This window comes from Poecilia reticulata, linkage group LG22 (assembly GCF_000633615.1).
Source record: "Poecilia reticulata strain Guanapo linkage group LG22, Guppy_female_1.0+MT, whole genome shotgun sequence".
NCBI lineage: Eukaryota > Metazoa > Chordata > Actinopteri > Cyprinodontiformes > Poeciliidae > Poecilia > Poecilia reticulata.
Window position 1 is genome coordinate 13129317 of NC_024352.1, and position 11659 is coordinate 13140975.

At 38.0% G+C, this 11659-nt stretch overlaps 1 protein-coding gene across 3 annotated transcripts; it reads right to left on the reverse strand.

Annotated features, from left to right (window-relative positions):
- Window positions 1-436: 436 nt before the first annotated feature.
- ipcef1 (interaction protein for cytohesin exchange factors 1) lies at window positions 437-11234 on the reverse strand. 3 transcript variants are annotated; one of them, XM_008399547.2, is made up of 11 exons: window positions 11042-11234; window positions 8793-8846; window positions 8390-8429; window positions 7722-7891; window positions 4336-4409; window positions 3848-3919; window positions 3694-3758; window positions 3355-3479; window positions 2503-2851; window positions 2161-2351; window positions 437-2044 (listed from the first exon to the last, which is right to left on the reverse strand). In XM_008399547.2, the coding sequence occupies exons 1-11, from the start codon at window positions 11114-11116 to the stop codon at window positions 1844-1846; spliced, it is 1416 nt and encodes a 471-aa protein (XP_008397769.1). In that variant the 5' UTR covers window positions 11117-11234; the 3' UTR covers window positions 437-1843. The 3 variants fall into 3 exon arrangements, with proteins under 3 accessions (XP_008397769.1, XP_008397771.1, XP_008397770.1); XM_008399549.2 differs by lacking the exon at window positions 11042-11234 and adding an exon at window positions 10441-10989; XM_008399548.2 differs by lacking the exon at window positions 11042-11234 and adding an exon at window positions 9149-9959.
- Window positions 11235-11659: the final 425 nt, after the last annotated feature.

An 11659-nucleotide genomic window follows, 5' to 3' on the forward strand; every position in this document is an offset into this window, starting at 1 on the left:
TCTGGCTTACATGAAGATGCTTTGTTTGGAGAAAAACTAACACTCCATGTGAAACTGAACACATTATATCCATGGTTACGCATGGTGATAGCAGCATCATGGCACATGAACATTTTCTTTTTCAGTACGGGTGGTCAGAAGTGAAGGGAAGTTAAACTGAGGTAAATACAGGCCAATGAGGTAACCCTGCAAAAGAGTTGAGAATGGGACATGACAATCTATTTCAACTGGAGCTACAATTTAATTATGTCAAAACATCTGTATTAAAATAACCTAAAAATAAATCTACATTAAAATCATTTGTAAAAGCTTAAAGCTGTTGTTCACATCCTTCATTTAATATGACCCGAGCATGGAACTTTTCAGTTTTTGTCTTTTTTTTTTATTATTCTGCAAATCCAGGTTCTGTAGACATAGAAACTGACAGAACAGCCTGGAAATTTTGGTGTTGCTTTATTTCTTTTTATAGCAAAAACAAAAGAAAAAAACACTACAATTACACATTCATTATTAACATATTTACACTAAACTATAACATGAAGGAAATATGTATAAAAAAAAAGTTCACATGGAGCCAGCCCGGACTGTCTACATCTGTAATAATCCATGTTCAAGGTTTAATAAGGCATCTAAAGCTGTTCCTGGAAAATCACATAAGGGACATATTTCTTGCTGCTTGATAAGCTCAAATCTAATGAAAAGTTCAAATAAAAATTTTTACAATAGTTTTACAGGACAAATATCATTTGTAAAGGTTTGTTACAAATGAACAGTGCCAAAACTGTAAGCTGACAAACCTCTTCTTTAAAAAGAGATGCTGTTTATTGATAATGAGAAGTTAAATGTCACTTTAGTTTTATTTTTTACATATTTTAGAGTTGAATTATTTACCCATTTGTATTTAAACTTGGACGATTCTCTCAGTTAAAATGTGACCATATCTGAAAGACAGCTGATACTAATATTTCATTGCAAAGACTCCATTAGCCAATACTGATTGCACACTTAAAATATGACGCATCCAGGCATAAATGTTCATCCCGAATGATAAGGCAGCTTTAGGCTTGCTTTCTTTATTTTGAAAAGTTTCTGTACACATACAGGGCAGTAATGCTAAACAATACTACCAAGTATTTTTTTTCCCCACACTAAAATAAACATACTGCCAACATTTATGGTCTCAAGGCAAATGTCTAGTGTTTTAGAGTTTTAAACTGCATAGCGACAATAATTTGACTCCTATTTATCTGAAATTATCAGGATGCAATTTATTCTAACTACAGGGTTTATTGTTCAGTCAGAACAGTTAATATAAAGCATGATGCGACATCTACAGCACGAGGAAAGAATCATGGCTCCTGGATTGCTTGTAACAGGCACAGATGGTGCATGGCACCAATAATTAGCAGACAACAACTATCTGGGAATTTGTTCCCTGCAGATGAAAACAAAGTAGATAAATTATACAGTAAAAAACAATAACAAAAAACAAACAACAACAAAAAAACAGTGTTTCCGTGCATTCCGTTCCATTCAATCAAGAGTTTATGCAAAGGTTCTGTGAATTAAAATGTTAAAAAGACTAAGCTCTGAAAAATTAGCCAACTCTACCAAGTAAAATAGAAATCACATTTTCATGTGTATTGCTCATGTTTCCGAGTCAATATGAAACCTAAAACAAAGAAGAAAAAACAAAACAAAACAACACTTTACAGATGCATGTTAAACAGCAGTTAAATATGCGCTTACATGGAACTGAAGTGTCATCTGACTAAATCACAGCAGTGAGTGTATGTAATCATGAGGTCCAAGTCCAAACAGTAAACTAAGTCACAGGGACTTCTTATAAACTGGTCTCTGCAACAGGGGCAGCAGTGACTGATGCTGCAGCTGTCACAGCGTCTGGCGCCCCCTTGTGGTCGTCTTTGACACAGATCTCCACCATCAATGGCACGTTGGCTTCCTTCCACTCTCTGAACTTGTCTGAGGTAAGCTCTGGGTCAGACAGCACCTGCTCTATTGCCTGCAAGTCCGCCTCCTTAGACTGTGACAAAAGAAAGAGAAGGAAAAAAATGAGAGAGAAAATCTATCCATTTGATATTCACACAACAAAATACTCAGATGATTTCAAAACCTCAAAAGTGTTTCTGCACTGCATACCTTTAGCGTGCTATTGAGCGCCCTGATATGGTGTAGCTTATCGTTAACGGTCTGGTTTTTACAGCGTTTAACAAAAGAAGCCCTGAATTCCCTTTTCGTGGATGGTTTCCGATCCCCGATTGGTGAAAGGCTGGCCTCCTTTAGATGAATGTACAGCTTTTCCATCTCATCAGAGCTATTCCCACGATTGCCTGCAAGAGGATAAGGTTACAATTTATTATACAGCCCACTTGCATAACTTAAGTATGGCTAGTCCAAGGGGGTTTTAAGGTAGAAATCAACTTGAGGGAAAAACACATAAAGGTAGGAAAGGAAATATGGAATGAAAGAAGAAACATTCACCTGCACTTTGAGGACCTAAAACGTCCCTCCGCTCCTCCCCGTGAGCCACGGGGTTCTCTTTGTTGGACCCATTTGAGTCTGTGGAGCTCCGAGGAACCGAGCTTTCCGACAACGCTGCCACTTCCGTTCTCCCTTGTGGCGGTCGTTGAGCGTGGACCTGGACCGAGCACACCACTGCTGTCTCCCCGACTGGAGTAGAGGACGCCTCTGAGACAAGATCCATCCAGGACTGCCTTTGCTTAGCGAGCGAAGAGGCGGAGCTCTGCGACGTCATCGTACTGACGGGGGAGGAGAGCGAATCGCTGGCTTCTGCAGGAGCTGTGGAAGAATATGGTGGTGGAACAGTACCCTAAAAGAGAGAAAAGAAAAGACGTGTTTGAGACATTCATACGTCTTCATTTTCTAAACAATTGGGCTAAGTCACCATATTTCATAGTTTTTTTTTGTCTTGTTTTTTTATGCGATATTCCAATGCAAAGTGTCATACTGTATATGTGTGAAGCACAAAGACAACACAAAGAAGTCACATAAGTAGCTTAAGTTAATCTCGGTATAAAAAGTAGATGGTCTGTAAAGGTATCACACACACTAAACTCATAAATTTTACTTAAGAACTTTGAAATCCATGTGTTTTTCTTCCACTTCATAGTTATGCCCTAAATGGTGTTTTGATAACAGCAAGAACTGGAGCTTGCCTTTGTAACAAGAACTTGAAAAGGGAACTTCATACCCCTTTTCCAGAAATGGGAAAAAAAAGAGGTACGGATACTTTTTGAAGACACACATTTAAACCCATCGACCAAAACAAATCAAGGGATGAAGTAGGTGCTATTTTTAGGAATCTTCGCTGACCTGATGTGTGCTCCCAGGTGGATTAGATGCATCCACAGAGTCCCGTAGGGTCTGCTCCGAGTACGGCGGAGGGGGGATCTCTGTGCTCTCTGCCTCTTCGTGATCGCTGGCTTCACTGTAACACTCTGAACGTCCACGTTGAAGAGAAACATGACAAAAAAAAAACCGCATGAATTTATAGGATGACGCGCTGACGACACAACGAAAATCGATCACAGGATTTTTACGTTGCTCTAATTTGGCAGTGTCACATATCTCCTGTGAATCAGCCACAAACACTTTGACCTAAATTTAAGTCCACACCTGGCAATAAAACACATGGGGGTGGGGGAGGCTTACCAGCTGCTGTGGTTTGATCTGTTTGCTCATAATTAATGGAGGCCAGCCCGAGCTTGTTCAACCATCTGAGAAGAATAAACGATTCATCTTTAAACATACGACATTTGGAAAAACCAATCAGCCTTCACATTAGTTATACCCTATTGTAACTTACAGATTCATGTCATCGTGGTTCTCAGCAGCAAAATAAAACATCATGACCTGAGGATGGCAGGCTTTGAATGCACTGTGAGAGACAGGAGAGCATTTAGAGAGGCAGCTCATAGAAACTTTAATGCACAGGATCAAAACACCCACAGATTAGCAACCTTGAATTATTGTTCTCAGTACATTAATGATATTTCTTGTGGTTTCAAGCTACTTTTAGTGGAAAGCTTTATGGGGTTTCTGGTAAGAGATATGCAGAAATAAAGAAAATCTAATCCCGTGATGAGATGTGATCAGTGGAAAAAGGAAGTGACTTTTCTATTTCAAAGATCATTTCAGAACGACTTAGCAAAATAAACACTTCCTGTCGCAGTGTGTGGGAAAACTTTGACACCCAGGTTGATGGTATAAATCAAGTCTTGTGTTTAGCTAAACAGAGAAATGAGTTGCTGAATCACAACAACATCATCCTGGGAAGGAAAGCTTTGGGCTTACTGCTTCTTCTTGCACTCGATGGCTACATCTATCACGAAGTTTGCGAGGTCAATGTAGCCCTCTGCTTTCTCCGCCTGCAACACAGAAATTGAATAACAGTTAGCGCTAAAGACATAGCGATGGTTGTCAAACCACTTCCTGGCAACACCTGTTGCCGAGCTGCAGCCGGTGATGGGTGACATACATTAATCCTGACCAAAGCCTTCACAACCGTTGCCGTCATGAAAAAGTATGTGCTGCCTTACAGATTGCTTCCGTTTTTGACATTTGTCACACTTCGATGTCTTAGATCAAATGGTTTTAATAGTAGAAAAGGGTGAGTTATGTAAATACAAAACACAGTTTTCTAATTCACTCGCATCCGTCAGTCTGGAAGTGGTTAAAAGGTCTCTCAAAGACCATCAACGACTCACTCTAGATGTCAGAAAAGAACAGTTAAGGTCAGTGTTTACGATCAGTATCACGAAAACAAGGAATGAATTTCAAGGACATAAAAATTAAATAAATAATTAAAGGAAAACAAGAAGGATTGTTGTGGTAATGTTATATGCATATTTGCTTCACGGTAGAGTAGCTGACTACTCTGGCTGTAAGCTGTTCATGGTGATCAACTGGAGAGAAAGCCTGGGGAAGAAATTGTCTATGTGGTTTTTCCCCGATAGCGCTTTGTAGTGCTGACCTGAAGGTAAAAGTTTAAACAGTTTGTGATCAGGATGTTGGGGTTTGCTGCTCACAATTTCTGGAAAAGGACTCATCCCTGTGGTCAAACATGGAGGGAGCAGTACGAGGGTCATTGGGGGTTACTTAGGATTTGATTGAAGAATTTAGTTTTATCGATATCTTATTTATCTAGTGCAGTGCCATGACCTATTTTACAATGTGTGAGTTTTATCATCAGGTAGTAATTGTGTTTGTGAGGCTCTGATTGCAGGTAGTTAATAGATTTATCATCAACAGAATGTGGTGCAAATTGTCTAAAAACCTTTTTGAGTGACCACCCTTTTTTAAAGTGACCACAATAAATATGGCATAATATCATGATGAAACTTAAAGTTAATGTTTGAACAACTAGTTACTGGGTTTAAAGAGTCATTACTTTTTATATATATAGGACCAGTTTGATTTAGATGCCTTTTTCCCCTCACTCAGGTTATCTTCTTGATACATTTGTTTGATAATTAAAACATACAAGTATGATGAAAACACCAAAAACAGAAGAAATCTCTAAAGAGAATTTTTTTTTTTCTGTCCGTCTGTCTCTATGCCATCAGTCTGGTAGTGACAAAGACACATACAGGAAACCCAGTGCAGTTCCTGTTGCTGCAGCGTGACAGAGGTTTAAGAAGCGAGTATGACTCGTCTGACATTCACACTTCTTCATTGTGTGCTTATAAGGAAGGGTGTTAAATGCGTAAAGTGCTCAACAGATTGAAAGTTTGATTGACTATTTTGTTTGGTGTTTGCTACTGTAAGCAAAAATGTATAAAAGGACATTATGATATATTTTTTAATTGTCTTAAATAAAAAAACAGCATGCTGACCCTCCTTATTAAGAAAGCATTTCTATTATAGCCTGGTAAAAATAAAAATAAAAATAAGAGCATGTTTTATTTATAGTGATGCTAACATTTAGAATTTTCTAGATTCCTCTCAGTTGCTGTAAATTTACAGCAACTGAGAGGAAAAACATAAAAAAAATTAAAAAAAAGAATACGAAAATTAATCATCACTTTGAATAGGCTGAAATAACAGTATGAACCCCCAATAGTTATTCAAAATAACAGCTTCATTACAAAAAAAAAGACTAAGCAAAACCAAAATAAATTTTTTGTACAATTTGTGGCCAAAGTTTTATGTAACTCATCTCCACTACTATCCAAAAATAAAATATAACAACTCAGCAATTCCACTTCTCATTCTCACTTTTTTTTTTTTTTTTGGTCATGAATGTATTTATTCATGATTCCAACCAGTGAACATATATATCATCATCACAAGTGCTTCAAGATCACACTGAAGACAACACTCTTCAATGTGGATGTTGTTGCTAAGTGAACAAGACTTATAGTTGGCCATTTTCTTCCTGGTGTTTAACAAAATGAAACAAAAGGAAAAGCAGATTCAAGATTTAAGAACCGATTTAAAAGGCAGATTTATTTTTAACATGTCTTTGAATCATCCATGCTTTGAAATGGTGAGAGAAGACGACAAGAAGGTGAAACACAGAATGATTAAATCACTCTTTGATTCGTCTGATATTCCAGACACTGTTTCTTATGGAATAAGCTGAGATTTGCAGAAAACTACCAAAACATCCATGTCCAGAGAAAAGGTCAAGAGTCAACATTCTCCAGGGAATATTGGTCAGGCTGATCGCCAAATAATTATGACAAACTCCTCAGTTATTTAGTCTCTTCTTTAAAATAGCTTAAATTCTTTTGTTTTTTATAGTGACTGCACACTCAAAGATACAGAATGCCATCACCTGCCCCCCACCAGGGACCTCTAAAAGAAAGAGCTAGAAACGGAGTAATTGTTCTTCTGTACAGTTTCAGTAAATATAGAGAGTCTGCAGACACCAAGTTTACAGCTCCCATGTCTCATCACCCTGTCACAGCACTTAACAGCAATTTACAGAGCTAAGTGTGATATCGTTTTGATGAACAACGAGCAAAGTGACAAACACATTTTCCAAAACATGCTGGCCAAAACATGAAAAGGTTATTTGTTGTATATATTTTCACATTACCTCAATGTAATGAACCAACACTAAAATAATATCCGAATATGGACTGAATACGCATGGCTTTGAACAATTTTTAAACAAAGAAAAATGTGTAAAATGTTACGCGATATTGTATTTTGCCCCTTTACTCCTGCTGACCCAAAATAAAATCTGAAAAGGCAAGAATCTTTTAATTGTAAACTTCTAGAATGCCAAAATAAGGGCTTTTTATTTTGGGACATACTGAACGGACACAGGAAGTCCCCTTATTTAAATAAAGTGAAGAACTTCAACTTGGTTGTCACATTACAAACATAAATAAGTATATTGGACTTAGTTCCAATATGATAACAGAGCTGCACAAAGCAGTGCATAAAAAGAGTGAGAAAAGAATATGGCATAATTTTCTAATGTTTCTAGAAATAAGTTTCTCAAAAGTTTGGCCTACATTTGTATTTAGCCCACAACAGTTTGTTACCAATCCATAAAAATAAGTGCAACCATTGTCGTGTTAGCATCATAAACAAAACACATGCCAGTAATATAAATGTTGATGTTGTGCTTGTAGCCTAGACAACTGCAGCTAATAAACACTAGCAATTTATATTTCACACAACAAAAAGCACGGCAGGCTATACATCAAACATTATTCTTTACTCACCAACTGGTTGGTGTACCAGTAGAGCGCAGTCTTCTTAAGGACAAACCAGTACTTCTTCCATTTGATTCCCAGGAAACCCTTGGTCTCCTTCTTCCTGTAAAGCCATCCCTGGTGGTCCGGTTGACCGAGCTCTTTGACGGAGATTCGTCTTCTACTCATGGTACCATTGCCTGTGCACAGATAAGGCCTGTACGTGAGTCCACAGAGACCTTGCTACAAGCAAATGAAGCATCAGCTGAAGCATTTACGTGAAGTTCAGCATCCTAGCTGAGACACACACACACACACACAAAAAAATTCCATCCCAGCCAATGTAGGTCACAAAAATGATAAAAATACATAACAGCCCCTCTCCCCACACAGCACCTAGAACTTGGTTTGCTCTGAAGTGCTGTGGTTCAGCAATCTTCCCCTGATGTGATAATTAACGAGAGGCCATTGACGAGCAAAAAAAAAAAAAAAAAGCAATTAAAGTTAGACACTCAGAAATGAAGAGAGACGATGCAGAACACCAAGGCATAAAAGAAGTGAAGTGAAAGTAACTGTGGGTTGTCTAAAATTCCTCTGCGCACACCAATTGTCCTGCTGCTTCTCACACGCCCACCGGCGGTCAAACCTACAGCGGAAAGGCAACACCTGCAGGCGCAAAGCAAAAAGAGCCGGCTTACCCCCTCGGTGCTTCTTCTTCGACTTGTGCCTCAGGGAGACCTTTCAGAGAGGACAACGGCGAGGTCCGAGGAGGAAGACAAGAAGAGAAAGCGGTCACACGCAACAACTGAGACGAAAAAGCTCGCTGAACATCCTGTTTCACACATGCACCCGACTTATTTTTCTTGCTCCTCTCTGACTTTTAGCTTTCTGTCTCGTCTTTCTATCCGTTCTTCATTTCCTGTGCCTCCACGGGATTTTGAAACAAGAAAAAGAAAAGAAGGGAAACTGCCCTCTCGCCTGCTGTAAAGGCTTGTAAGCTTTGATAATTCGTATATCAAGTTCTGTCATAATAAAATAGCAGAAGCAGAAGTAACACCTCTGTAAATGTCACAAAAAAAAAATAAAAAGACGGACACTCACGGGATTATAGTCGTCAGCAGCCATCGAAGGACTCACAGACAGAGGGAAGGCAGCCTGTTGAAAGAAACCAGAAGAAAAACGTATTGAGAGGTGTGTAGGTTGACAACATCTCTCCCCAGATAATGGGGCAGTAATTGTTTTTTTTTTCTTTCTTTCTCTCTTTTGTTTCTTCAAAAGGAAGTGGCGTCATAGGCACAGAAGTACAGACAATGTTTTTTTTTTGTTTTTTTCAAAACTTTTGCAGAAACAAGGGAGAAGAATACAGAAAATGTTGAATTTCACCACGCAACGGGAAGTTGAGTCAGAAACAAAGGCTAAAACCTATAAAGCTGAGCTCACGCACAACACTGACTCACAGCTTGTGCAAAGATGTCCACTGTCAGCAGTTTCATTCACTCTGTGACACACAGATGAAGTAAGTAATACGGGATCCAAGCAGCACAGACAGAACTCCTTTTCGGTTTCTAGGTGCAAAAGCTCATTTTCTCGGAGAGGGGGACGTGCATGACATGTTCAGTTTTGCTGCTCAACATCCTAAAAGAACAGGGCTGCATTGAGAAATCTAGCCTGCAATTATTGGCCAACTTCCTCTGTGCTCTTAAGTTCCTCATTTGTGAAGTTAAAAAGCTCATAGAGTGAACAAACACCTCCAGCAAACAAGTTAAACGATTTTCACAGCTGAAAACCCCGTCATGACGCCCCGCTCTGCTTCTACGTTTTCCAAGAATTTACTAAATCTGTGACGCAGATCTTCCAAAACTACAGGTGGATCTCAGTCAATTGGAATAAAATTATGAAACTTGTATACAGTTTTTTTTTTTTAAAACACAAAACTCATGCATTACGGTGATCTACTTTAAGAGTCTGTCACTGTTCATTTTGATCGTTGTGGCTTACAGCAAATTAAACCCTGAAATTTAGTGCCCAGGCCCAATAAAAAGTACGTTTTTATTAAAATTTCATGGACTACACAATCATCAAAATATTTGACTATGATAGCTGTCAAGCAGACGGCTGAAGTATTTCAAGCATATTAGTGGAATGTTGAGCGGAAGGAAAAGCATGATAGAAAAAAAATGTGCACAAGCTAAAAATGCATAACCACATGATTATGGCTTGAGAATCAAACCCTAAAATTTTACTTCACAGACATTCAGAAAATAAAACCAAAGAATTTATAATACAGAAATCTAATGAGAAGCATTTCTAATTCAGAAATGTTGGGTTATTAAAAAGTATGTCCATGCACAACAAGTGAGGTAAGTTTTCTGCAGTCAAATGCAGTGACAGAATGGGCAGGTCCTGCAGCTAGAGTATGAAAGGAGCATCATAAACCTTTCACGTAATGTGTGCACACAGTCATGGAGAAATCAGAAAACTTCTCCATGACTGCATAGGCCATAACATAGCATTTCTGTATTAAAAAGCTTTAGCTCCTGTCCCCTTTTTCTTTTTGTGTTTTCAGTAGCTGTGAGAAATAGGTGCCTTATCAATGCAATAAATCTGTCATCTTTAACCATAAAATTGTAACTAACTAAACCTTCTGATTATATCTCAACTTACAGAGATGATGCTGATGCTTCAGCTGATTTAGATCTTCAGGAGAGGGGCAGAAGTGGCTATTGCTTTAAATGGAATAATCACTCACCACAAATTCAATTTCCTAACAGGACAGGACAGGATGGTTTTCACTCAAACAGTTTAGTACCAGTTCACTGCTGGAGAAAATAAACCCAGGATACAGATTTTCATCAGGTGTCTTCAATTCTCTAATTCTAAAGTCGTTTTCTCTCCACTTCGCTTACATAACACGTGAGTAGCTATCAAATCGTGTTTCCGGTGCATTTGAGCTCTTTTGATCAACATCGCCACACTAACCACAGCAAAAAACCAGACACTGTGAGCTGTGCATGTAACTCTCTCTGTTAAGTAACATAGCTTCCTGGTTGCTCTTTTTTTCTTCTTCTTCCTTTCCTCGTGCAAAATGTAGAGTGCAGTTCACGTCTGTTGTAACACTTACAAAGTCTCATTTGTTCCGACAAAAAATGCTTAACTCACAAAAAAAATGAAATGAAAGGTTTAATTACAAATAACACTGTATAAACAATAGGCCTTTGTGACAAAAATTCTGAATGTCTTTGTATTTAATATTAATCTGCCCAATTTGAAAACCGAGAGATACAAGCTTTGCTTCCTAACTACCGAGTAAAGCCACTCCAACGCAATTAAAATGGAAGCACGTACTCTACCTGCCACCACAATCTCAGCGAATGTAGTTTGACCCGAACGCTCCGTTCAAAGTCTGACCAAACCTTGATGAGCATGTTTGTGTCAAGACAATTAGTGTGGGCGCAAAGAATTCCTACTGGTTTTAGTTGAATTCAAGGTTTTTTTTTTCTGGGTGTAACCCTGTACATTTCAAATTAGGTTTCTCCGCCCGCTGTATTCTATGGAAGTAATTATGTGCCATCAGAATTTGAATAAAAAATGCATCTGAAATTTGAATGTTGTATATTTGTTCTTACTTTTTCAATTTAAAAATTAATTCAGAATATATTTTTGACCTAAAAAAAATTTCAGTGTCATTATTTGTACATGTATGCAAATTTCATTTGTTAAAAAAAATTCACATTCCTATTTCAGAGATCAAATTTTCAATATATATATTTTTTCAGTGTTAAAAAAATTCAACATATAAAAAAATTCAACTTTTAAAAATTCAAATACAATATTTTCAGTGTCCTACAAATTCAACTTGCTCAAATTCGCTGTCTCAAATTCAACATCTAAAAATTCGCTGTACAAAAATGGCGAGGTTACTTCAGGTCACAGACATTAGCAATCGTTGTCAGATTTCAACACTGAGC

Bases quoted from the DNA above. Each gene is read 5' to 3' on its own strand.
- ipcef1 (XM_008399547.2), bottom strand. From the start codon at position 11,116: ATGCTCATCAAGGTTTGGTCAGACTTTGAACGGAGCGTTCGGGTCAAA. The intron at 8,430-8,792 runs GTGAGTGTCCGT...CCTCTCTGAAAG, and splicing joins CTGCTGACGACTATAATCCC to GTCTCCCTGAGGCACAAGTC. The intron at 3,759-3,847 runs GTAAGTTACAAT...TATTCTTCTCAG, and splicing joins AACCACGATGACATGAATCT to ATGGTTGAACAAGCTCGGGC.